Below are 26,452 nucleotides of genomic sequence, written 5' to 3' on the forward strand. Positions count from 1 at the left end.
CGCCCACGCCCGCCCCTCGCCGGTCCTAACACCGCCCTCAGCGCTGGTGCCGATGCGCGGCCACCTGGGCCCCACACCGGCCTTCCGACGCACTCCTGGCCACTTTCCTGGCCTGACCCCCTCTCTGCACACAGATCCAATCACGGCGCTCCCCTGCTCAGGATAAGAGGATCAGCCGCCTCTTCGCGGTGCTCCTCCGGCCCCTGGGCTCCGACACCTCTGTCCGGCTGCCCCCTCCCTCCCGTTGCCCAGGAGGCAGACCAGCTCCGCCAGCGGCCCAGCGATCTCGGCCGGGTCTAGCGGCCTTCCCTGCTCACCCCACCTGTCCCTGCACAACCCCCTCCACGGTCCCAGTAGCTCCTGGCCGCCCTCACTTCTGTCTCCCGGACTGAAGAGCAGACCAAGTTGCTTCCTGGACGGGTCAAAACTGGTCGGTGCCAAAGAGGGGGTGGATGGTGGGGGCGGGGCCTCCAGGGAGGGAGGAGGGGGCGGGAGGAGCACCAGGGGCCAAGGGCCGAGACTTCAGTCCCTAGAAACCACTGGCTTCGGACAGTCAGAGGCTGGGGCGCCAGGCGGGCCCAGCATGGCCCAGGGCGAGTTTGGGAGTCAGGTCCCAGCACATGCCAACGTGCGGCTAGAGGGGAGACGGCGAGCACCGCTCTTCTGCCGCCAGGAAGGGTGGAGGCGGGGGAGGATCCCGGGCACAGCTCGCCGGGACGGGGGTGGGGCGCCGCCTCCCCGTCTCCCCGCGGCGCGCACCTCGCCCCCTCCCGGCCGGGCGGCCAGGCCATCAGGACGCCCTGATTGCTTTCTTTCATGCCGGTGCCTTTCTCTGTAAAGAACGCCCGCTAATGCCTCCTTTATCACGGAATTAGGGGATTTAGGGCCGACGGCACAAAGGGGCCCTCGATAGCGGCTATAATCAAGCGCCGATCGGCCGATCTCGAGCAGGCCCGGGAAGAAAGCGAGCGCGGGGATTAGCGCCGCGGGGCCGAGATAGCATCGCGCGGCCGCAGGCTGGGGCCGCTGGGGAGGGCCGGCCGCGCCGCGGAGAAAGGCCGGCTTAGCCGCCGGGCGCCGGGGATTCTGAAGCCATTAGCGGGGATTAGCACCCGGGTTAATCTGCTTTGGCCACTCAATTGTCAACGGGCCGCTCGCGTGGTGGACCCCTCAGTGGCGCGGCCGCGGGACCTCTGCAGTCCAGCACGGGGGCCGGTCTCGATTTCCCCAGCGGTCACCGGGCCAAGCCTGGCCCCGAGTCCCAGAGGGCGGTATGAACCCCTCGCTTCCTCAGACCAACGGGGTCCCTGTGCACTTGGCCCAGAAGGTTGGAGTGGGTCTTGGCTGCAGCCTGTGCTGGGGATCAGGGCGCACTGGCCCCTGCCTATCCGCGAGGCCCCCGCCCTTCCAGCCAGCTCCTCCTCTGCACTCCCGGCTGGCCCTCAGGTGTGGTTCCGCAGCAAGGGACACCCTCCCCAACCCCGCAAGGCCAGGGGGCCGGTCCTGCAGACCAAAGGGAGGCTGCCCGAGGCCAGCAAGGAGCCCCTGTCTGCAGACCATCCCTCCCGCGGTCCCACCCCAGGATACGGACCCCAGCCCCGGCGGACGTGGTCTCACCGGCTGCCTCCCCAACCCCAATCTTCAGCTCCCTCACTGAGGGGGCCGAGGGTGGGGGCTGTGCAGACTTGGCTCTCATAGGTCGCAGGCAGGCTCTCTGTCTCTGCCTGGGTTTCCCCATCTAAGGAGCGGGGCTGGCCGAAAGGAGGAATGGTGCGGGTGTGCTACTGCTGTTTGCTGGAGAGGCGCGTCCCCGGACCCACTAACGACGGGCTCCGGGGGTGGGGGACTCGGCGGGGTGCGCCTGCACCACGATGCCGCCCCAGCCTCCTCCTCCATGGCGATGGGATGGGGCATGGCCCCCGCGCCCTACTCGAGCCCGCGGGTGGGAGCAGGTGCTCGGATTGGAGCTGGCCAGCAGCGGGGAGGCTGGCGGCCCTCGCGGCCCCATCCCGTGACCGTGTCCTTTGTCCCATGGCTGGCACTGGGGACTCGGGAGCCAAAGGTTGCGCAGTAGGGAGACATGGGCGCGAACCCCGGGCCAGCGTGTCAGGGGCGCCCGTGGCGGCGTCCAGCGTGAGCAGTGGGTCGTCGAGGAGGGCGATGGCGGTGGCTCCGGACAAGCCCCGAGGGTCGGGGGCTGCCCAACAAGTACCGCGCGAGCGGCGGTCCAGCGGCGGGCCGAGCGCATGCGCGGGCCTGCACCGTCCGGGCGCGCCATGACGCCATCAGCTCGCGCCGCCCGACTTCCGGGCGCTGGCGGCCCCGCCCCCACTAGCCTGGGCCCCGCCCCGAGGGCGCCAGCGGCCGGCGCGTCGCTCCTACGTCGCCAGAGACTGGGCCCGGGGGTGGGGCTCCTCCCTCACGAACGGGGCTGGAAGGCCCTTCTGGTGTCTCCGGGCCTCCGGGCCGACCTTTAGCCGAAGGCCCCGCGGGGGCAGGGAGGTCCCCGGGCCCTCAGCTAAAGGTCGACCGGCCGGAGGCGGGGCTCCTGGAGAGCGGCCGCGGGCCGACCGGCGGCGGGTCCGAGAGCTTGAGCCCGAGGCCGGTTTTCAGCCGGGGGTTGGGCGGCGAGCCGCCGCAGGCGTCTGAGCACAGGGACTGAGATGGCCCTTGCCTGGAGGTCTCCTCGGGAGACAGCCACCCCTTGGCCGAGTGGGGCCTCAGGTCCAGGCCCGGCCAGTGGGGGAATAAATAGGTGTGGCCGGCCCGGCCGAGGAAACAAAAGTGACGACGGTTGTGGTGGGCGGGGTGGGATCAGGGCCCGGCCCAGTCTACGCAGACGAGGTGGTTCTCGCGTAGTCTCAGGTGGGCGTGGAAGGAGGCGAGCTACCGGGCGACGGCCAGGGGCCGCCGTGTTTTCCTTGAGGCACCCGCTTGGTCGGCCTAGGCCGCGTCTCTCCGCGGTCCTAGCTGTTCTCTGTGGTCCGCCCGCGGTCCTTTTCGGTCCCTTCTCTGCTGTGGCCGCCTCTCTCTCTCTCTCTTTGGCCCTGTTCCCAGATCTTGAGGATGCAGGTCCTCAGACCCCCTGATTCTGTGCAGGGAATTTGAGAACACGTAGGAAGTATAATGTCAGTGAGGAAAGTAGTCTGGCGTCCTCAGCTCTGATTGTTTGCTGTGAAGGCTGAGGACTGCCTAAAACATGGAATTCTCTTTGTTGGCTAAAAGGGGAGAGACCCACTCGTCAGGAGCAATTCTGTGTGTGTACTAAGCTCTGATTGCCCTTCATCACCTACACAAGGACATGGAAAAATCCAGGGGATGCCTGTAGGGTAGTGGGGTAGGGGAGGGTTCAAAGAAGTCGGGCAGGGGGCCCTGCCTAGAGGCAGGGTAGGACACCCCTCCTCAGCCACACAGTGGTGACATGGGGCTGGGAGTTGGCCAAGACCTGCCCCCGGGATGGCCACCATCTCACCCTTTGCTCCCTCGGCCTGTCTCTGAGGCCATTGTCCTGGGCACACTTCCTGATGACCCCGGGCTCAAGACGATGCCAGGTGGTGAAGGTTGCTTAATGCTGAGTGGCTTCCAGTTGGGCTCAGACGTTTCTGGCTGTGGGCCGGATACCCTGACCCAGAGTCTGCATTCAGCTCACAACTCCTCTGATAATGCAGGCACAGCTGCCCCCAGGGTTCTCCCTGGCCCTGACCTGTGTGTCCAGGTTGGCCAGGGTGGGGCGGGGGAGAACCACCCTGGAAGTGGAGTTTTTCGCCTCTCAACTGCTCAAAGTTCTGCCCCCGTCATTCTGCCCCTTGGCCTAGTGCTGCAAGGGCAATGTTCCCTGCCATTGTTTTCCTCCCCGCGGCTTTCCAGACCTTGATTAAGTGCACTGGGCTCTCTGCAGACACCTACCTGCCTGCCCCTCTAGCCACTCTGCACTGGCTCACTTCCCTCCGGCTTTGCTGACGTTGTCTCAGACAGTGCGCCAGCCCCGCTCCCCTCAAGTCTCAGCTGCAGAACCAAGGCTTTGACTAATCCCACCCTCTGTCAACAGGTGGAGTAGGTGGGGGACGGGTGGCTTCTCCTCGCTTACAGCCTCAGGGGACGCGGGCCCAGGTCTGCTACCTTTTCCGTCTGGCCCTGCCGTCCACCTTGTGCTCTGGCACAGGCGAGGGCGCCCTGCCCCTCCTGGGAACAGGTCCCAACACTTTCCTTCCGGCTCAGTGCAGCCCGGCCCCTTCCTCTTTAGGAAAGGAGGTGGGGACAGGGCTGGGGGTGCTGGTAGGCATCAGTGAGCAGACGCCACTCCCAGAGGTACTTGTGGCCGTGTCCACTCAGGGCCCAGCTCTGGGGCTCCGCCACGTCTAGGAACTAGCTGGGACCCCGGGGCCCTGCTAAATCTCCCTGAGGGCTCCCTCTGCAGAGAGTTCTCAGCGCTCTCCAGACACTACAGCACTCCTCCTCGTAGCCCACAGGGCTGGGCTCTCACTTCACAGTTGGGAAGTGGGATTTACGTGGCTTGCCTCAGCCTGTGAGCAGTCAAGCTTTGTTGCCAGGCCCTTTCTCCTCCCTCTCCCGTGAGGAGAGGGCACAGTTTGCTCCTTGCACCCCTCAAACCCACCCTCGGCACCCAGATCTACCTGACTCCAGAGGTCCAGGTGCTGTGGGGCTCTCCCCTGAAGGGAGCAGCTCCGGGAGTGGGGCTTGCCCGCTAGTTGAGCCAAGTCCTTTGTGTGGCTTTTGCTGCAGTCACTTGGACGAGGTCCCTCTGCCCCTGCACAGCCTGAGGCACCTCCTCCACTTGGCTCGCAGGTGGTTTCCAGCCAGATCTGGGCCAGGGGGACCCTCCGGTTCAAGGCTCTCTGGCCCCTGTGCTGGGCTGGGCTCCCAGCTGTGCCTGGGCCCTGGGGGAAGGTGGGCTCCAGCAAGGGGGACACCCTACTCTGAAGTTCAGTGCTGTTGGGTGAGGGCCCCAAGTGCCCACTACCTCCCAGCCTCGGTGAAGCATTAACGGCCTCTTGCTCAGTCTCAGGGCACCAGAAAATGGTCACCCCGAAGCAGTTCCCCGTGAGACCACCGGGAAACCATGAGGGAGTGAGGTGGGCTGGGCCCCAGGCTGCACGGTGGACAAAAGCCCCTTCTCCAGGGCCGACCACCTGCTGCCCGCCAGATGACCCCCAAGGACACACCCTCCGGCTCTCTTGCAGGATCTTGCCTCCTGCTCACAGGCAAGGCCTGGCGCCAGGCATCCCGGGGGTTGGCGCCATGCCACAGCTTGCTTGCCCACCAGGCCCCCTGGCAGGGTCCTTGGTGAGGAGTGGGCCTGCCCTTTGCAGAGGCGTGGGCTCACAACAGGGACAGGAGGCTGCAACAGGATCCGGTTTATTGCCTTGGAAGGGTGGTCCTGAGAGTGGCAGGTGCCACCCTGTCCCGGGCGGAGGGAGGGCCCGAGGGCCATTAAGGCCAGTGGCGGGAAAAGCGGGGGCCACGCAGCCCCTGGAATGCAGTGAGGCCAGGCTGAGGCCCGGAGGCAGCTGTGGTGGGCCGGGGCACTGCCCCTGCTGCCCAGGGTGGAAGGCACCGGGCTGGGACGTGACCCCGGCCACACGGGCACCCCGGGTCACACGACACGAAACATGGAACACAGGCACACAAGCACGTGGACAAGCGGGCAGATTCACAGGCCAGAGGGACACACAGTCTCAGCTGGACACAGACACTGTGGTGGTGGATACAGACCACAGAGGACGTGAGGACCCGGCACGGCACACCCAGGCCACAGAGCACGCGGGACAGGGAAGGGCCTTTTGGCACGACTGCGCTGGAATTGTAAGAGGGGGCGCTGGGGACGGCCCGCGCGCAGACCCCAGGGCTCAGTCTGTCCTCCACACTTTGTTGAGAAGCTTCACCACCTCGTCGTAGATGATGAACACGATGGCCACGTCCAGGCAGACCCGGCCGAGGCGCGGGACAGTGCCCTTGTAGAACCTGGGGAGGGAGGCGGTGGAAGGGCCAGTGAAGGCACAAGGCATGGCTCTGGGGGTGTAGTGGGGAGGAGTCAGAGATTGAGAAAGCAAGAGCGGACCCTTTTGCGGATGCCCAGAGTGAGGGCACCGGGGTGCGGGTGGCCTGGGGGGAAGGTGCGGAAGGCCTGGGGTGCAGAAGGCACAGCTGCCCCTCGCCCACTCACGCCTTGAGTCCCTCGTTCCTCAGGATCTGCAGGCCGCAGTCCAACGTGTTCCGGTACTTGTGTGCTTCCAGTCCCTGCAGGACACCAACAGCCAGGAGCCTCGGTAACGGGTCCCGCCCCAGGCCCCGCCCCCACCCCCGCAGGCCCCGCCCCCACCTGCATCCGGGTCTTGATCACGTCCAGTGGAGTGTTCCCGAAGACACTGGCTGCGCCCGCGATGGCTCCGAACACACCAGTGATCAGTGGGTTCATGGGTTTGTTGGGGTTGTCTCCTGGATGGGGGTGAAGGCTGGGGTCAGACGGGGATAGCGGGCTAGGGCAGGGCTCCAGGCCTGGAGTGGGGGTCTTGGGCCGCGAACATACCTCGGTACCAGTTGCGCAGGGAAGTCATGACGAAGAAGCGGATGGCCTGATTGGATCCCTGCTTCAGCACGGTGGCTGTGAGGCCTTGGTACGTCCCCTTCAGCCCTAGGGCAAGCAGGCACGGCAGTCACACCGACGGCCTCCCAGACGGATGCAGGAGCGCCAAGGCAGGAAGCGCCGGTGGCGGCCCTGGGCAGCCTGGCCCAGGTCCCTGACCCCACCAGAGGGCAAGGCCGAGCGGCTCACCTTGTTCCCGCACGATCTCCCTGACCCCGTGGAAGAATCCTCGGTATTTGGGGCTGGCAGAGGTCTGGTCATGGATAAATTTCACCTGAGGAAGAGGCGGCAAGGCGCTGGCTTCCAGGGGTCAGGGCGCGGGCGCACCTGGCCGCCTTACAGAGGAGCCTCTGCCGTCATGTTTACTAGTTTTTCAAATAATTTAGGCAGCAGACACGTGTGACCTTGTTTTGTGCTAAGTTTTTTTAAGGCAGTGTTATCCTCCCACTGCCTCGAGGATAGAGTCCAGCCCCCAGGAGGCTCTTCAGGCGGGCTTTCTGCGCCGGGATCCCCGGGCAGACTCCTGCCCACCTCGACGGTCTCCGCGGGGCAAGACCCCTGCCCACCTCGACAGTCTCCGCGGGGCACAATGCCACCACCCCGCCACCCGGGGACCTGCCCACCTTGACGGTCTCCATGGGGCACACGACCACCACGGCCTCGGCCACTCCGGCGCCCAGGCCGCACAGCAGCCCGCGCGTGCTGTCCAGCCGTCCCTGGGCGTCCCGCATGTGGTTGCTGAGAAATTCGAACGTCCCGAACCTGGGGCGGGAGGCTGAGGCGTGAGACGGGCCGCCGCGGGGCCGGGGCTCGCTCCCTCCCTCCCTCCCGCGGACCCCGGGGCCCGAGCCGCCTCACCTGACGGCCGCCTTGGGGATGGACCCGTAGAGCAGGGAGCTGAGGCCGCGGTACAGGCCCAGGACGCCATGGCTGCGGACTGTCTGCCGTACGCAGTCCCCTGGGGGAGGGGGCGGTCAGCGACCCCGCCGGCCCCTGCAGGCCCGCCCGCCCCCGCCGGCCGCCCCCACTCACCGATGCCCCGGTAGCGCGGCGGGTGCGAGCGCTCGTCCAGCTGCAGCTGCGTCTTCACGTACTCGGTGGGGAAAGTGATGCAGATTTCGATGCCGCCCGCCAGGCCGCCTGAGGGTAAAGATCGGGACCCAGACGGCGCTGAGACCCCCTCCCCCGCCCGGACTATGCCCGCCGCCCGGGGACGGGCCCGCGCCTCCCCCTCCCCCGCGGTCCCGGCGGGGCGCGGGGGGCCGCGCCCGCCCGGAAGCGCGGCGGAGCCGGTATCCCGGGCCCGCCCAGAAGCGCAGCGAGGTCGGGGTCCGAGTGCGCGGTGCGCGCGCCCCACCTGCCAGGATCGCCTTCCCCGGGTGAGTGAGTGCGGCCTTCCCCGGCGCGGGCGCGGCGGCCGCCAAAGCGCGGGGTGCGGCCATGGCGGGCGGACGGGGCGGGGGCCCGGCGGCGGCGGCCTCGGGTCCGAGCTCTAGCGCTCGGTCGCGGCGGCGGCGGCGGCGGCGGCACCGGTTATGGGCCGGGGCGGAGCCGCCGCTTCGGCCCAGGGCTCCTCCCAGCGTGGTCCGAGTCCGGGCCCGCCCCCGGCCCACCCCGAGCTCGCGGGAACGTGCGGACGGGCGGTCCTGCGGCCTAGCCAATGGCCGCGCGGCCCTGCCCGGCCCCGCCCCTAGAACCCGCCCACGGCCGGGCGGCCCCGCGGCCCAGCCAATGGCCGTGCGGGCCCGGCTCCGCCCCCGCCCCGAGGATCCGCCCCCCTCGCCCGGAGGGCGGGGCCTCCCCTCACCCGACGCGCCGCGCGGTCGCCACGCCCCCCCAGGACTCGGGGCTCCGGGCAGCGCGCACTGTGGGTGCAGGCCCCCGACACGCCCTGCTCACCGGCCAAACCCCCGGTCCCGAGGAGGCCCCTCAGCGCTTCGGTCCCCGCCCGCTCGCGCAAGCCGCGACGGGGAAGCGAGGACACGCCGACTTTCATTTAACATGCAGGGCTCACGCACTGCCCAGCAGATCCACAACGTGACCCGGAGGGGCAGCTCCCCGAGCGCGGAGTGGGCAGGGCTCCCTGCCTCTGCGCCCGGGAGTCCTCGCGCTCCACTCCCCAGGAGGGCGGACTCCAGCCAGAGGGCCCGGGGGTTGGAGTCCACCCCTCGCGGTTGCTTCGAGCAGTCTGTGGCCACCCCGGGCTCCGGCGGGGCCACCACTCACTGGACCCCGGCAAAATGAACTACGCCCGGGCGTTTCCCGCCCCCCCACCCCCGAGTTCTCTGTGCTTCCTGGTGAGGCGCTCCTTGGGGAGGTTAGGGACCCGTAGAGGGCAGAGCTGAGGCCGGGAGCCAGCGGGGGAGCCGGCAGGCAGGGCCTGCAGTGGGCCTGCAGTCAGCGAGCGGAGCAGCGGCCGGGAGGGAGAGGCCCGGGTGGTAAGCAGAGCTCCTGCTGCTCCTGAGCGGCCAGGGGCCCAAGGAGCAGGGTGTCAGGCCAGCCCTGAGCACACAGAAGCCGCAGAGACATGGGCCTTGTTGTGAGGGTCCACCCAGGCACATACTTAGCCGAGCCCGCTGGGTCCAGGCATGCCCAATCAAAATAGTAAGAAACAGGCTGGCCTTCGTGCTGGGCAGGGAGCACACGCGGTGGGAGGCCTGAGGCTCGCGGGCTGCCTGCCCACACAGCTGGCCCGTGTCCCTCGTGCAGCCTCCTACAACCACCCTGTCTGCTCGAGGGCACGCCGTCCAGGCAGCTGCCCAGAGCAAGGCCAGCGAAGCCTCACTGCACGAGGGGGCCAGCCGGGGCCGGAACATCGGCACTTGCAGCTGGGCAGCTGCCGGGCACAAGGGTCAGCGACAGTGAAGGAGGTGCCGGCCCAGCAACCTTGGAGCACTGACCCTTCCACGCCGGGAGGCCTGCCCCACTCGGAGCTTAGCTAGGGGAGGGCAGAGCCAAAGGCTTCCCCACTCTCCTCCCCTCCCCTCCCCCCAGGGACAGGGGACTGGGGCTACCAGCTGCCACCTACCACGCAGGAGTGGGGTGGGGCCTCAGGCTCTCTGGGTGCCCAATCTGTCCATCTGCGAAGAGAGGGGAGTGCTGAGTGCCCATACGACAGGCTGTGTGCGTGCCTGGGGCACGCAGGAGCAAGCCCGCGCGAGAGGGAGAGCAGAGGACGGGCGCCCGGGCTACCCACCATGACATCCATAACCAGGCAGAGATGGGGTGGCGGCCTGATGAACCCCAGCCTCCGCTGCGGTCTTGGGCCTTCGAGCGGACACTAGGCCACCAGGGCACCGGAGCAGTGCCCTTTAACCAGGGGTCACGAGTGCAGCACTGCCTGGCTTCAGCCAGCCCAGGCCGCCCACCCCTCCTGAGACCAGTCGCCTGGGGTGGGGGGTGGACACACACCGTGTTCTCGGGGCAACAGCAACTGTGTGTCTGGGACCCTACACGTACCAGGTGAGAAGACTCATGTCCGGCGTGTGCCCAGGTCTGGGAGGGAGCCGGCCCGCCAGAGCAGAGCCAGCCCTGCCCTTCCTTCACGGGAGCTGCACCCACGGCCCCCCTGGGTTGCCAGAGGGTGCACCCTCACCAGGCGGGAGGCCCGGGGCCTGGGTCGCCACTGGCAAAGGAGGGGCCTGGCCTTCTTGTCAGGGCCCCTCAGCACTGTCCAGTCGGCCTGGCCGCCCCTCAGCTCGTCCCAGAGCAGCTCCTGTCCTGCTTTCCAGCCGCTTCCCCTTTAGTCTCTGCAATCGCTGGTGATAACCCTGTTCCTGTCATTCAAGCCCCAGAGCAAACAGTCCACCTGGGCTCCTGTCACCCCACCGCCTGTCCATGTGCCATGTGGGGATGGACGCCCCCGCCCGCCACGGCCAGCACCAGGCCCTGACCTCTGGCCCTCCCGATCTCCGCGTCCCGCTGCAGTGACCCCTCTCGGAACACGGGGTGAGCCCCTCCCTCGAACGTCCCCTGGTCCTGGCCCCTGGATTTCTCCTGGAGTTGCCTCGACAGTCCCGCCCTGTGAAGCACTCTGGCCCCGACCCAGCACACGTCACCCCCTCCAAACACTGCCCCCGTCAGCCAATATCTCCGAATGCGGATCCGACCCAAGAGGGTTTTCTGTTTTGCCCACTGATAACCACTGTCTGGAATAACGCCCGCCACGCAGTAGGGGCTGGAACACTGCCGAATGGACAGTGTTTCACTTAAAAGCCTCGGGGCAGCTTAAACACACTCCCTGTTTGCTTTACGATCTGTGTCTAGGACTTGTGCACGGCAGGAAAGCGCCTGTCACCGGACCTCAGTGGTATCCACCTGCACAGGACCCGAGCCCTGCGACTCATTAAGGCCCCTCCAGACTCATGCCCCTACTGCTGGCTGCAGGCTGGGGCTCGGGCTCCACAGGGAACACTGCCCAACAGCCCCCTCCCCAGGCTGCCCGGACCAGGCCGCTCCCGTGACCACAGCCCCGTGGAAGCCCATTGTGCCAGGCACGCACACCACGCCATCCCCCGGCCAGCTGTCCAAGGCTGAGTCCAAGCACAGCACCCGCGGGAAGGCCCCACCCTCCTAAAGATCCCAGGCCCCTCCTGGTCTTGGGCGCAGCCCCAGTTCCCAGGGCCCCGTGGGGGTGGCTGTGGCTCTGTCACCGCTGACCCAGTGGTCTCAGCACATTGCCCAAAGGTGGTCCCAAGGGTGGCCCCCTGGGCACCGACCAGGTTCCTGAAGGTTCAAGGAGCCGAGAGAAGGGAGGGCACCTTGAAAGCCCAGTCTGGCCAGTGACGGGGTTCAGGCTGGCTAAGCTACCCGTGCACCACACGACCCCGATGCTTGCAGCACTGAGGTGCCAGCAACAGGGGCTCCGGCCAGAGGGGGACCCTGGATGCCTGTGTGGAGACATCCCCAGGCACTGCCAGAGGCGGAGGGCCGGGCCCCACACAGGGACCACCAGCTCCGGCGCTGTCCCACGCAGCTCCCGGACAAGCCAACGTCGGGGCCGCACAAGGTTGGGGGACAGAGCCCCCCGCTGACCCGCAGGCCGGGCGGGTGGTGGAGACAGGGCCAAGGAGCGCCCTGAGCCTCAGGCCCGGTCAGCGGGCGGGGCCGGGCACGGTCTGCGCTGACGATGATCTGAACGAGCTTGTGCCCCGGCCCAGCTGCCCACAGATGCACCGGCAGGAAGCCAAGAAAGAGCCCCTTGTCCTTCTCTTGTTTTTTAGAACTATGTTTTATTCTGCGGAAATGTTTAGGACTTCAAGTCCACAGAGGGTGTCCCAAGAAACCCTGAGAGAGCTGCTGTGAGCGGGCGAGGGCAGGAGCCAGCTTAGGGTCTGTAACGAAGGGCAGGGAGTCGGAACCTCGAAAGGTCACTGTGAGTCGGAACCAGGTAACCAAGGTAGGGAATTTGGTTCGCACTTTTCTGCACGTGGGAAGATGAAGAGCCTGGAGGCCCTTGTCCCTGAGCAGGAGGAGGCTTCTGCTCCAAAGGGCCCCATGGGGCCACTGGGATGCCCGTCTCAGGGTGACCCAGAGGGCCCCCCACCAGCTCAGCCTCCCCACTCCCTGCCCCAGAGGCAGGAAACACACGGAAAAGGCTTGGTCTCTGCTTGTGTTTTCTGCGTGAGGTGTCACCAGCCCCCTGGGGACCCTTGTGGGCACACACGTGTACACACACACGGGGCACACGCTCACACACACACACACACACAGATGGGGCCACACTGTTGCCTGTCCTTCCTCTGTTCATTCTGGACGGCAGAGCAGGTGGACTCCAGACACCTACACTGTTTTAGCCAAAGTCTCGCTAATGACTGGGTGCTTGGTTCGCACATTTTAGGACACACGGCTTCAGACATGCACTGATGCAGTCACTGCACATCTCCAGCGTTTCCCGCACGCAGGATCCCTGGCAGAGGGCTCCACGACCCGCCTGCGTGCTCAGCACAGACGCCAGTGAGGTGACACCACCTCAGACACTGCTTCACGCGTGGGCATCACGTGTACACCGATGCACACGTGATCTGCCCTGTCCAACTCTGTGCGACCCCATGGACTGCAGCCCACCAGGCTCCTCTGTCCATGGGACTCTCCAGGCAAGAGTACTGGAGTGGGTTGCCATTTCCTTCTCCAGGGGATCTTCCCAACCCAGGGATCAAAGCCTCATCTCCGGCATCGGCGGGCGGATTCCTCGCCACTGAGCCCCCTGGGAAGCCTCTGCCCGCTGATGAGTTCCCTGCTCTGAAGACAATGCCTGGAGCCACTTAGCCAACACGGAGTTCCCTGGCCAGCAGCTGTATCTGGTCTCATCACATCTACCCCTCAGTCTGCAATGACCTGGCTGAGGACCCGGCTTCCCGCCTCCCGAGGAACCGTCGCAGTCCCAGTGGCCACGTCTGGCGGGGCCCAGGGGTCAAGTTTAATGAGTCTGAGCTCCGGGAACCACTTTGCTTTCCTTGGATGACAGCCTTTATACAAACACATCTTGAGTGCTTCATCAAGAACTCCCTCTGTGCTTTTAGAAGCTGGGGTGGCCCTCTCTGTGGTCCTCGGCTCTGCCCGCTGGCCCACCCCGCGCTCGGCCAGGGCCGGTCTGGCCCTTACGAACGGGGGTCTCGCTTCCTTACACGTTCTGTCGTGTTTTCACAATGAACTCATCACTTGCCACAACGTTTCCTGTCAGATTCCCTCGAAGCTTTGCTGCATAGGTTCTCCCGAAGAGGATGTGTGTTCACCTCTCGCAGAAATCGGAGGGGAGAGGGCACTGCCTGTCAGCAACCATTTTAGATGAAAGTCCTCGGACGTCCCTGGGGGTCCAGTGGTTGAGGATCCAGCTTGCAATGCCAGGGGCACCGACCTGATCCCTGGTGCCACGGGGGAACTCAGCCCGTGCACCCCAACTACTCAGCCCGTGTGTACAGGGGGCCGCAAAGAGAAGCATCGCAATGAGAAGGCCATGAACCGCAACCGGAGAAGACCCCCGCCCACCACGACTAGAGAGCAGTCTCCGCTCGCTGCAGCGAGAGAAAGGCCGCGCCCAGCAAGGAAGACCCAGGGCAGCCGAGGATAAGTCAATTAAAAAAACCTGAAACCTTCATGAAGGATTTTTTTAGACATGACTTTTTGCTAGAACCCACGCGAAGGCAGGCTTGCCAGGGCCTCCGTCCCCACGCCCAGCACCAGGTCGCAGAGCGCTGTGTGCGTTCCACCTGGTCTCGGGCACAGGGCTGGCTGGGGCCACCACGGCTGTGCTGACCCTCAGGCTGACCGGGGCACCCGTGTGCCCTCTGTCCCGCAGGCCCGGTTCATCGGGGACTGTCCTGCATCCTCCCCGGGTGGTGGTTTCGAGTCTCAGGCTTCTCTGCTCACTTGGGGCTCACGGATGCGCTCTGCACATTTCACCTTCATTTCACGTTTTCTGGTGACAGGCCTGCGGGCATCCCGTCTGATGCCAGAAAGCCACGCCTCTGCGGCTGCCAGTCACAAAAAGAGCCACGAGGTGGGCAGGACCCCGCGGGTCCGGGAAGGGCTGGCGTGTGGGGGGAGGCGGCACGTGGTCAGGCCCACCTCTAGCGCCCTTCCTGCCAAGTATCCACAGGCAGACACCCACCCAAGGAGGTCGGCCGGAGGCAGGGCAGACTACCCTGGGCACCGCAGCTCCCACAGGCGGGATCCAAGCTGGGTGTACGAGCCCACTCAAGTGTAAGCTCACAGCCCGTGATTTACTGTGCAGCACTTCCGAGTTCAGACACACACAGCCCCAGACACGGCAGTACAGGCCTGTGCGGCCTTTCTGGCCTACGAACCACGCCTGACAGTTAAACCCTTGCAGCAGGATTTAGCACATGGAGGCCCGGAGTCTGCTTGACAATCTCTGATACTGAACTACTGGATACTGAACACATGTGCATGCTCCGTCCTGTCCAACCCTTTGCAACGCCATGGGCTGTAGGCCACCAGGCTTCTCTGTCCATGGAGTTTTTCACACAATCATACTGGAGTGAGTTGCCATTTTCTCCTCCAGGGGATCTTCCCAATCCAGCGATCAAACCTGAGTCTCCTGCCTCTCCTGCATCAGCAGGTGGATACTTGATCCAGATAATCACGATGGTGTGATCACTCACCTAGAGCCAGACATACTGGAGTGTGAAGTCAAGTGGGCCTTAGGAAGCATCACTATGAACAAAGCTAGTGGAGGTGAGGGAATTCCAACTGAGCTATTTCAAATCCTAAAACATGATGCTGTGAAAGTGCTGCACTCAATATGCCAGCAAATTTGGAAAACTCAGCAGTAGCCACAGAACTGGAAAAGGTCAGTTTTCATTCCAGTCCCAAAGAGGGGCAACGCCAAAGAATGCTCAGACTACCGCACAACTGCACTCATCTCACACGCTAGTAAAGTAATGCTCAAAATTCTCCAAGCCAGGCTTTAATACTACACGAACCAAGAACTTCCACATGTACAAGCTGGGTTTAGAAAAGGCAGATCAAATTGCCAACGTTGGCTGGATCATGGAAAAGGCGAGAGAATTGCAGAAAAACATCTACTTCTGCTTCACTGACTATGCGAAAACCTCTGACTGGATCACAACAAACAACAAACTGTGGAAAATTCTTCAAGAGATGGGAATACAGAGCACCTGACCTGCCTCTTGAGAAACCTGTATGCAGCTCAGGAAGCAACAGTTAGAACTGGACATGGAACAACAGACTGGTTCCAAATAGGAAAAGGAGTTCGTCAAGGCTGTATATTGTCACCCTGCTTATTTAACTTCTATGCAGAGTACATCATGAGAAACGCTGGGCTGGAAGAAGCACAAGCTGGAATCAAGATTGCCGGGAGAAATATCAGTAACCTCAGATTTGCAGATGATATCACTGTAATGGCAGAAAGTGAAGAGGAACTAAAGAGCCTCTTGATGAGCATGAAAGAGGAGAGTGAAAAAGCTGGTTTCAAACTCAACATTCAAAAAACTAAAATCATGGCATCCGGTCCCATCATTTCATAGCAAATATAAGTGGAAAAAGTGGAAGCAGTGACAGATTTTATTTTCTTGGACAAATTCACTGTGGATGGTGACTGCAGCCGTGAAATTAAATGACACTTGCTCCTTGGAAGGAAAGCTATGACAAGCCTAGATGGCATACTAAAATTCAGAGACATCACGTTGCTGACAAAGGTCCATGCAAGTCAAAAGCTATGTTTTTTCCAGTGGTCACGTACAGATGTGAGAGTTGGACAGTAAGAAAACCTGACCGCTGAAGAATTGATGCTTTTGAACTGTGGTGTTGGAGAAGACTCTTGAGAGTCTCCCGGACTGCAAGGAGATCAAACCAGTCCATTCTAAAGGAGATCAGTCCTGGGTGTTCACTGGAAGGACTGATGCTGAAGCTGAAACTCTAATACTTTGGCCACCTGATTCGAAGAACTGACTTACGGGAAAAGACCCTGATGCTGGGAAAGATTAAGGGCGGGAGGAGAAGGGGACAACAGAGGATGAGATGGTTGGATGCCATCACCGATGGACGTGAGTTTGAGTAAACTGACGGCGATGGTGAAGGACAGGGAAGCCTGGCATGCCGCAATCCATGGGGTGGTAAAGAGTTGGACACAAGTGAGCAACCGAACAACCATTCTGACAATGACTTTAAAGTGAGGAGGGATGGTGCAGCGAGGCTGGGGGTGAGGCCACAGAGGAGGGCGGGAAGGGCAGTGAGCCCCCAAACTACCCGGCTGAGTGAGCCCGAGGTCCACGGGCTGACGGGCGGATGACCCTGTGCCTGACAGCGTGGGGGTCTCTGTTGGACGCTCAGCTGCTCTCTGACCCACTGCCCAGCAAGAGCAGCAAGATGCTGCGCCAAGCCCCCTGGAGACAGCCGGTCCCGCCCCGCTCTGGGCTCCAGGGGGACCCTCCACCCTGCCCAGGCCCCTCCCCAAGCTCTGCTCTCCTGGACCCACTCGGGCTGCCAAGGCAGGCAGCAGACAGGACCCCGTGACCGCAAGACAGTCGACTGTGGCAAAGGCCTGAGCCGTCCAAGGTCACGCTGGGGACAGGAGACAGTCGGGAGAACTGGAGGAAGGCAAGCGGGGCACGAGGGGCCAGCCTGTGCTCGGCAGGACGTCGCATGGGCAGGTGCCATCCTGACACGCCCGGGAGAAACCAGAGGAGGAGGACCCGAGCCACGACGCGGGGCTCAGGGAGGCCGCGGGGGAGACGGGGGTGAGCCTGGGGGACAGTGGATCTGGCTGGACCGAGAGAAGGGGGTCCCGCTTCCAGGGGCCGCCACCCTCTGGGCCTGTGCCAGGCCGGGGCAGGGGCTGAGGGTGAGAAAGAAGGGACACGAGCCCCTCCCTTTCAGACCACCGCCTCCGCCCCGGCCTGTTCCCTGTGGACAGCAACAGCTCTGTGGGTGAAGCTGTTCAGGCCAGGGCTGGCACCTGCAGGCCGAGGCCTGTGCCAGGACCCACCCTGTCCCGGGGTCCCCCAGCGCAGCTGCCCGCTGGGCAATCGCACCCACTCCCCAGCTGTGCCCTGTGCTTCTGGCTGATGCACCATCCAGACGCCCGGAAGCAGAATTACCTGCTCAGCCGTAAAGATCCACTTTACTCTCCTGGCGCCAGATGGAGCCGCTCGGGAGACAACACTGCTTTCTCAGTCCTGTACGGGCTACGATGGACGGGCTGCGATGGCCCTGCGGGCTGTGGACGTGCACGTGTCTTTGGTGGGCTTCAGGGACGAAGTCAACAGAGCATCTCCCTTCAAGACTGCTCAGATGACCTGGGGAGACGCCGGGGGACACCGAACGGAATTCTCAGCCTAAATACTCGTGACCGCGTCACCGTCCCTACAGGCATCTCTGCCCGTGTCACCGGCTTCTGCTGCTGGCCATCTTCCTGCCGTGCGGTCTCTGCTGCTGTGCGCAGGCCTTCTCCAGTTGCGGCGCACGGCTTCTCGTTGCATGGCTTCTCTCGTTGCCCTGGGCAACCGCTGGTTACAGGGCCCTGTCCAGGGACAGCAGCTCGAGTGGCCTGTCAAGGAAACCCTCGCCCCCTACCTGGGAATGAGCATTCACTGCACCACGGGACAAAATGGTCACGAAACACCTCCCAAACCGTGCTCAAAATTAAGACTGAAGGGAAGGGCTGTCACGCAGAGAACGCCGCCCACCAGCCAGTCTGCTACACAAGAATCAAGTCATCACCCAAGAATCAAGTCATCACCCAAGATCGAGTTATCACCCAAGAATCGAGTCAGCTACCCAAGTAGCTGGCATGCCTGAATGGAATTCAGGGCAAGTATGTGGACAAGGCACTTTGTGCCCTGGGAAAACTGGCAGAACCGGCCCCCAAGAAACTTAGACATTTTCAGAAAAGTTTTATGAATGTTCATCACCTTGTCTCATGCTTGTTGCTGTTCCAGTTGTTAAATCACGTCTGACTCTGCAGTTCCATGGACTGTAGCCTGCCAGGCACCTCTGTTCATGGAATTCTCCAGGTAAGAAGACTGGAGTGGGTGCCATGTACTTCCCCAGAGGATCTTCCTGACCCCATGGATCGAACCTGTCTCTCCTGTTCAGCAGGCGGATTCTCTACCACTGAGCCACCAGGGAAGCCCATTCCTATAATTTCAGTTCAGTTCAGTTGCTCAGTTGTGTCCAACTCTTTGCGACCCCATGGACTGCAGCACGCCAGGGCTCCCTGTCCATCACCAACTCCTGCTCAAACTCACGTCCATCGAGTCAGTGATGCCATCCAACCATCTCATCCTCTGTCGTCCCCTTCTCCTCCTGCCTTCAGCCTTGCCCAGGGTCTTTTCCAATGAGTCAGTTCTTCACATCAGGTGGCCAAAGTATTGGAGTTTCAGCTTCAGCTGAATAGTTATAACCCTATAATTAGAAAAGCACTAACACACCATTAACTAAGATAACGTGTTCTCCTGAATAGCAGTGACCTTCTGCCCTGCTGGGTGCTTGGTTGCATATACCCTTTACCAAATCAAGTATATACTGACCTCCCCTTTTTCTCTTTTTAAATTTTTATTTTTTAATTTAAAAAGTTTTTTACTGGGTTGGCCAAAAAGTTCGTTTGGTTTCCCAGTAAGATGTCTCTAGTAATGCTTATCTTTAATTTCATTTGAGACAATTGTGTTATATTGTACCATGATAGCTGTCATACCAGCTTCATTAAAAAAAAAAAAACAACATTGCAATTGGTGAATTTTTGTATAGCTATTTTAATATTGAAGCTGGAAGAAAAAACTACATTTTCCGCATATTGTGCTCTATTATTTCAAGAAAGGTAAAAATATAACTGAAACACACACAAAAGATTTGTGCAGTGTAGGGGAAGGTTCTGTGACTGATCCAACATGTCCAAGTGGCTTGCAAAGAGTCCTCGAGTAGGGGCCCCTTCTTACTCCAGGGGATCTTCCTGGCCCAGGGATTGAATCTGCGTCTCCTGCTTGGCAGGTGGGTTCTTCACCACCGAGCCACCAGGGACGAAGGCGATGTTGGGTATATGGTGGGAGTGGAAGGGAGTCCTCTCTTATGAGCTCTTTCTGGAAAACCAAGTGATTAATTCCAACAAGTACTGCTCCCAGTCAGATCGCTGAACACTGAATAAAAGCGTCCAGAATCAGTCAACCGAAAACACATAATTTTCCATCAGGAAAACCCAGGACTGCATGTTTCTCCGATGACCAGGCAAAAACTGTTACAGCTCGGCAGGAAGTTCGGATTCATCCTCCATATTTACCAGACATAGCACATATGGAATTCCACTTATTTTGGTCTTTCCAAAATTCTCTCTTTAAAAAAATTTTAAAACATCTTTCTTTCTTTCTGTATTTGACAGTCCCAGGTCTTAGGTGCAGCACGTGGGATCTTTAGTTGGGGCATGTGTGGTCTAGTTCCCTGACCAGGGATCGAACCCAGTCCCCCGACACTGTGAGCGCGGAGTATTAGCCACTAAACAGCCAGGAAGTCCCTACAAAACTCTATTAATGGAAAAAATTTCAATTCCCTGTGAAAGGACTGTCAAAGGCATGGGGAACAGTTCTTTGCTCAAAAAATTAAAAAGTTTTGGAAAGATGGAATTACGAAGCGGCCTGAAAAATGGCAGAAGGTAGTGAAACAAAATGTTGAATACACTGTTCAATAAGGTTGTTGGTGAATACGAAAAATGTGTCTGAACTTTTTGGCCAACCCAGCACAAGGACAAGCCCATGCTCAGAAGGTTTCCACTGTAGGGTCCTGCCAGATAATCCAAGAAGTTGTGTATTCAGTTACAAATAACAAATCTTGCACAAACATTTTCCGAGAATAGGAGGAACCACTTCCTATGTCATTCTGTAATGCCAATACTAACCTAATTATAAAGTCAGACAAAGACATCACAAGAAAAGAAACTACAAACCAACTACCATAAATACAGACTGATAATATCCCTTAACTATTACTGAGTCAAGTCCAGCAACACATAAAACAACGATCAGGACCAGGAGGGATTCAGCACGGGAATGCAAGTTTGCTCAACACCAAACATCAGCTCACGGGACTTGCCTGGGAGTCCAGGGGTCGTGCGTCTGCCTTCTAATGCAGGGGACATGGGTCTGACCCCTGGTTGGGGAACCAAGATCCCACGTGCCGCAGCTAATCCAGCCCACCACAACTCCTGAGCCTGAGCCGAAACTACAGCCTGAGGCAGCCAAAAATAAATAATAAATAATTTAAAAAATCATTTCACAGAAACATTACAGTAACAAAGGACAAAAACCATGTGACCATCTCAACAAATGCAGGAAAAGAAAGTGACAAAACCCGACACTTTTTCATGATAAAAACTCTAAACAAAATATATGGGAACTTCCTCGGCCAAATAAAGAGCTCATCTACCCAAATGATGCTGAAGATTACATCCTTCCCCGAAGATCAGAAACAAGTCAAGGATGTGCGTTCTTGTTCTCGCCATATCCATTCAACACTGTACTAGGTTTTCCAGTTGATGCAGTCTTGAAACAAACATACAAACTGCACCGAATCCAGATTAGAAACCGCATGTAAAACTGTCTACATGCAGCCAACCATGAGACCGTGTATCAAAACTCGAAAGAAATCCACTAAATGCTCTGAGAACTAATAAATGCGTTTAGCAAGTTCACAGAATACAAATAAACATGTACAGATTATATTTCAATACACTAGCAACAAACAATCTAACATGAAATTAATAAAACAATCCAGGACAAAATAATGTAAGAAGATAATGAAAAGCAAATTTAACAAAAGAACTTCGGGATTTGTACACTGAAACTGCAAGACAGCACAGAAAATAAATAGAAAGACGCTCTGTGTTGCGTGTCCAGAAACTCAGTATCGCCAAGACGACGGTGCTCGCTAACCGGATTGACAATTTCAGCTCAGTCCATATCAGTCTCCCAGTAGGCTCTTCATAAAGGTGACAAATTAAATTCTAAAATGTATGTGGAAATTCAAAGGATCTAGTTTCAAAGACTGTTTTGAAAAACACAGTTGGAATGCCAGCACCATCTGATTTCAACCTTACTATAAAGTCAGTCAGTCATCGGCACAAGGCTGAGCGCACCGATCAAAGGAATAGAACTGAAGCCCAGAAATAAGTGTTCCTACTCACTGTCAACTCATCTCCAGCAGTGGCACCAAGGCAACTCAGTGGGGAAGGACAGGCTTTTCAGCCACTGCTGCTGGGGCAGCTCAGCGTCTGTGCGCAGCTCTTTGGGGGGAAAAGGAAAGAAAGAAAACCCTGACACCCTTACCTTGCACCACACACAAAACTTAACTCGAAACGGACCACATACCTAAATGTAAGTGTTAAAACTCCAAAACCATGAGAAAAGAAGTACAGAAAATCCCCATGACCTGGGATTAGGCTGGTGCTCTTAGGCTAAGTCTTAGACAGGACTCCAGAAAAACGATCCAGTAAAAGAAAAAAAACTGATAAGACGGATTTTATCAAAATTAAAACTTTAGCCCTTAAAAAGATACCATTAGGACAATGGAAAGACAAGCTACAGACTGGGAGAAAATATATGTAAATCAAATGGTTGATAAACAGCTCATATCCAGAATATATAAAGAACGCTTAACATTCAAGAACCAAGAAACGGGCAAGAGGTTTAACAGACTCTTCTCCAAGAAGACATATGAATGCATCACTAATAACCATGTGAAAAGACAGTCAACATCACTTGCTGTTGTTCAGCTGCTCAGTCATTTCCAACTCTTTGTGACCCGTGGACTGTAGCCCACGAGGCTCCTCTGTCCATAGGATTCTCCAGGTAAGAAGACTGGAGTGGGTTGCCATTTCCTTCTTCAGGGGATCTTCCTGACCAGGGATTGAATTCACTTCTGCTTGGCAGACAGATTCTTTACTGCTGAGCCACCAGGCAAAGCTAGCATCACTGGGCGTTAGAAAGCTGCAAATGAAACCCATAATAAGGTACTAGTTCACAATCATCATAGCTGCTATAACAAAAAGACAACATCAGGTACTGACCCTCACACATCGCTGGTGGGAACATAAAAAGGCACAGCCACTTTGGAAAGCAGTCTGATGGTTTCTTCAAAAGTGGAACAACTTTACCATGGGCCCAGCAATTCACCCAAGAAAAATACAATAAGGTTTGCGAGAAGCAAGTGGTCATAGCTGCAATACTCCGAACACCCCCACTTGGAGCAAGCCCAAATGTCCACAAACGGGCAGTGCAGAAGATATGGCTGCAGCTGTAAACGACTATCCACCAACAGAAAGGAGCCGACTCCTGAGCCTCAGACGCCCCTGCTCGGTGAAGGGGGCCAGATGGAAAAGGTGTATATTACACGAGTGCATTTGTCTGAAACGCCCAGAAAAGGCAGCTCTGCAGGGGCAGAAAGCTGCTGGGGCTGGCGGGGCGGGGAGCGGGGGTGACCCACAGAGGAACAGAGGGACCCCGGGGCACCGCGAGTTGATAAACTGACTGACGGGTGCTCAGCTGTCCCCTGAGCATAAGGGAGCTCCGGGGCCTGCAAGTTCTACCTGAGTAACGTGGTCAAAGCCGAAACAGAGGTCGGGCTGCAAGTGCAAGTCCAGGACGGGGCAGTGCTCCAGCACCTCCACCCCCACCCTCTCCAGCGGGAAACGTCATCCAGCTGGAATCCCGGTCAGAGGACAGGCTAAAAATAACGTGCTTTACACTTGCGGCACAAAATACCTAGCCACAAAAAGGAGAGGCAAAACAAGGTCCCGAGCTCTTGGGGAATCAACCTCAGGTGAGACCGAGGTCCTCAAAGTGACCACCAGGGGGCGCCATCCACCACCCGCCCCGCAAACACGGGAGCGAGCGGTCAGGGCCGAGCAGCGCTTCCTCCAAAAGCAGGAACACCTGGGCTGCAACAGAGTCACAGACTCTGTACAAGGGGTGAGGACAGACGGACGCTGCGCCGTGGGGCCTGGGTTTTCCAAATGATCGCTTTTTCTTAGTTTAGGGATCAGTGTTTGGTTAAGACGACGGTACTGTGATTTCGGCTCCAGACACCATCAGAAATGTCTACTTAACCTCCGGAGCCCCGGAGGGTCTCAGAAACCAGCGACTGCGGAGTCCAGCTCCTCAGATGGGAGCTCACACACACACTCACGGAACAGGGAGAAGGCCTCACAGATACCGGACGGCGTTTCATCACCCGAGCACCCTGGGCCCAGGAGTGAGCCAGAGAGCCCGAGGACCAGAGTGCAGCACACGACGTTCCCAGCCGGCCAGACCCCGCCTTCTCTGCAAACAGGCAGGAGCGGCTGCGACTGCACCCCGCCCGCCGCTGGTGCCAGAGAGAGAGGCGCCCGAGGGCTCAAGCCCAGGCTGCCGGTGGCCCGCTCCTCCGCGCCGGCACCCGCCAGGCCCGCCCGAGGACCCAGGGGCCTGCACACAGGTGTGAAGCAGGTAACAGCAGAGAGGCCCGTGTTCCCGGCCGGCAGCACCACGTGCGGCTCAGAACGCACTTCACGGGTCACACTCGTCGGCGAGGCTCCTCCCAGGCTAGAGGGAGCCTGCAAACGAGGGCCCGTGGAGAGCAGTGACTCTGAGGCCTTTCTCGGACTAGCTCACCGGGACAGTGTCAAAGCTACATCTGTAAGTGCCTCACGGGCCTCTCCAAGGACACCTCTCCACGTGTTCTCTATTTTAACACCAACACCTCAGACCCTATATTTATCCGGATTAAATGTCAGCTCCTTGGATCCCAGGCTGTCGGAATCTGCCTGGATTCTAATTTTGCCCGAGAACTTTGCCACCCAGCTCTGGGGCGCCCTTCCTCAGGCAGCCCAGGTTGCTGGTATCTCCCCGGCCTGGGGGGTCCGGCGTGCCTCCGGCGGGAGAGGTGGCTCAAGAAAACGCAGAACAGCGTGAGTGCAGCGGGGACACGCTCCCAGACGGGGCGACAGGCGTCAGCAACCGCCGTCCCACGGGGGCTAGCAAGCGACTCTCTCAAGTACATGCTGGGATCTGTGTGGCACTTTAAAAGAAAGAGCGTCAAGCCGTGTTAAGTTACAAAAGCAAAGGCCAGGAGAGTATTTTTACTGTGATACTTTAAATCAGTTTTTGAAAGATATAATGCTTACCTCAGGCTTTCCCAGTGTCTCAATCAGTAAAGAATCTGCCTGAAGTGCAAGCGGTTCTGTGGTTCTACCCCTGGGCCGGGAAGACCCCCGGAGTGGAGACGGCAGCCGGTATCCTTGCCTGGGGGGCCGGGAAGACCCCGGAGTGGAGACGGCAGCCGGTATCCTTGCCTGGGAACCCCATGGACAGAGGCGCCCGGTGGGCTGCCGTCCGCGGGGTCCCGGCAGTAGGGTGCGGCAGCGACTGAAGCATCAGTGCTGCGATGCTGACCTCAGTAGCTTCTCTCGGGCGAGAGACCCCGTGGTCGCACAGCGTAGTTTTCATTCACACCTTCTACCGAGGGCGATTCTTCCAGGCATAGGAGCTTCTTTATTTAAAGTTCCTTCCAGACACTTCTGCCCCGGCGATAGGACGCCAAGGAGCCTGGGGAACTTAGCTAGGATTACGTAGGACATGATACCTCCATCGACCCAATTAACTCAGAGACGGACGCTGCTGCAGTTCTGAACACAAACGTGTGCTCTGTGGGGATGCCTGGTTTCTCCAAAGAGGCCCGACTCGAATCCATCTGCTGCTCGGTCACACCCGCCACACACACTTTGTCAGTGTAAGTGACCAGCCCGGGATCCACCCCCAGCATAAGGACCATTCGTCTGCCACTAGGTGAAATTCAACAGGTCACAGAAGACCTCACAAAAAGCCTCAGACACGTAGAGAGGCAACCCTAGGACTCGGCAAGGCCGCTGCTGTGTGTCTTAGAGTCTGCAAAGTCAGCGGGCAGTGTAAACCAAGCGTGTCCCGGGCGTGAGCACCAGCCCCTGGGGGCCCAGCGGACCCTGCGCCCACCAGCGAGCGGTCTCGGGTGCTAGAGGTTTTCAGTTGAGCTCAGTGCCCACTCAGAGTTCTATCTTCTCTCCTCAGGTGAAAAATGAACATGAACTGCTCTCTTTAACTGCAAATAACCTCTAGCAGAGAGGTTCACAGCTTTGTCTGGAAACCAACACAGCTGAGCACAGACTCTGATCCCCACCCAAGGTTGCCCCTCGCGGTGCTGATGAGTCCTAACGCTCGGAGCCGCGCTGACCAAGCCCAGAGACGTGAGAACTCGCCACTGCCTGCAGCCACGGTGGAGGGGACACCTCATCACCGCGCAGGAGCCCTGTCTCGCGTGGCCTCTGCTTGCTGCGCTTGAGAAGCAGCAGTTTCCGCACGCGGATATCTGTTTCCCCACTGGCCTCTATAACAAAGTATTATTTTTCCTCTGAGGAACTTTAAAAACAGAAGAAGATCAATATTCTAACAATCAGATCATTCGTAAAGCGTCTGGAATAATTTTTTATATGTGGCACAGAAACCAAGATCTAGAGGAGAATCAATTTAAACAGACAGAACTGGGGTTTCTTGTCTTCCGCGTCCATCTGGAGAACTCACGTCCCCTCTCTAGCGGGGTTCCGGTTCGCGGAGGATCAGATCAGATCAGAACAGATCAGTCGCTCAGTCGTGTCCGACTCTTTGCGACCCCATGAATCGCAGCACGCCAGGCCTCCCTGTCCATCACCAACTCCCGGAGATCAGGCGGACACAAAGCGGGTGGGAAGGCGGGGGTGCGGTCGGGGAAGGCGGCGGGCGGCGCGCGCCAAGCGACCCCGCACCCGGCCGGCACCGCGTCCTCCCGCCCACCGGGAGAGCGCCTTCCCTCCTTCCCCGATCCGAGGGCCGGCTCCGCCCCACGCCGCGGGGTCCCGGGCTCGCGGTGACCACGGCACGGGAAGGGGCGTCCTCAGGGAAGCTCCCAGGCCACGGGCGCGGAGGGGACCCTCACCCCGAGGTCGTCGCCAGGGCAGAAACCGAAGGCTAAGCGGCCCGGGGCGGGGAACGCGGGGCAGCGTGGGGGCTGCGGAGCCGGGGCAGGGCACGGGGCCGCCCGCCGAGGGACTGGAAGCGGACGCGGGGCTCCGGGAAGGCGCCTCCGCCGGGGCCTGGGCGGAGGACGACGCCCGGGGACTGCGGCAGCGCCGCCCCCGCCGCCGGAGGAGCGCGAAGCCCGGGGCCGGACACTCGCGCGCGCCGGGAGGCTCGTGCGGACGACCTTCGCCTTCCGCTTGCGTCCAGGTCTGAGCCCCGGGGGCTGCCGCGCCCACGGCCTCCGCGCCCCTCCCGCGCCGGGCGGGGTCTGCGGCGCCCACAGCCTGCCGGGGGCCTGAGCGCGCGCCCCGGCCCCGCG

General features: G+C 60.0%; 1 protein-coding gene and 3 long non-coding RNA genes across 5 annotated transcripts; 2 read left to right on the top strand and 2 right to left on the bottom strand.

Annotated features, from left to right (window-relative positions):
* Positions 1-190: 190 nt before the first annotated feature.
* LOC147355925 (uncharacterized) lies at positions 191-11,097 on the top strand. The gene is made up of 3 exons (XR_015144879.1): positions 191-430; positions 10,393-10,552; positions 10,871-11,097. It is a non-coding gene; the product is annotated as an uncharacterized LOC147355925 (long non-coding RNA).
* Positions 5,361-8,123, bottom strand: SLC25A1 (solute carrier family 25 member 1). Its single transcript, XM_086349264.1, has 9 exons — positions 7,962-8,123; positions 7,637-7,744; positions 7,463-7,562; positions 7,228-7,366; positions 6,794-6,878; positions 6,548-6,652; positions 6,341-6,456; positions 6,185-6,258; positions 5,361-5,982 (listed from the first exon to the last, which is right to left on the bottom strand). The coding sequence occupies exons 1-9, from the start codon at positions 8,044-8,046 to the stop codon at positions 5,868-5,870; spliced, it is 927 nt and encodes a 308-aa protein (XP_086205390.1). The 5' UTR covers positions 8,047-8,123; the 3' UTR covers positions 5,361-5,867.
* A 729-nt stretch (positions 11,098-11,826) lies between the features above and the next one.
* LOC147355927 (uncharacterized) lies at positions 11,827-13,700 on the top strand. Its single transcript, XR_015144882.1, has 2 exons — positions 11,827-11,993; positions 12,444-13,700. It is a non-coding gene; the product is annotated as an uncharacterized LOC147355927 (long non-coding RNA).
* Positions 13,701-21,572: 7,872 nt separating this feature from the next.
* LOC147355928 (uncharacterized) lies at positions 21,573-24,811 on the bottom strand. 2 transcript variants are annotated; one of them, XR_015144881.1, is made up of 2 exons: positions 24,231-24,811; positions 21,573-22,056 (listed from the first exon to the last, which is right to left on the bottom strand). It is a non-coding gene; the product is annotated as an uncharacterized LOC147355928 (long non-coding RNA). The 2 variants fall into 2 exon arrangements; XR_015144880.1 differs by lacking the exon at positions 24,231-24,811 and adding an exon at positions 22,656-22,928.
* Positions 24,812-26,452: the final 1,641 nt, after the last annotated feature.

This window comes from Bos grunniens, chromosome 17 (genome assembly GCF_055505025.1).
Source record: "Bos grunniens cultivar Pamir isolate PY7600 chromosome 17, Bosgru_T2T1.0, whole genome shotgun sequence".
In the NCBI taxonomy this organism is placed as follows: Eukaryota; Metazoa; Chordata; class Mammalia; order Artiodactyla; family Bovidae; genus Bos; species Bos grunniens.

Bases quoted from the DNA above. Each gene is read 5' to 3' on its own strand.
- SLC25A1 (XM_086349264.1), bottom strand. From the start codon at position 8,046: ATGGCCGCACCCCGCGCTTTGGCGGCCGCCGCGCCCGCGCCGGGGAAG. The intron at 6,259-6,340 runs GTGGGGGCGGGG...GGTGTCCTGCAG, and splicing joins TGATCAAGACCCGGATGCAG to GGACTGGAAGCACACAAGTA. The intron at 5,983-6,184 runs GTGAGTGGGCGA...CTCCCTCCCCAG, and splicing joins AGGAACGAGGGACTCAAGGC to GTTCTACAAGGGCACTGTCC.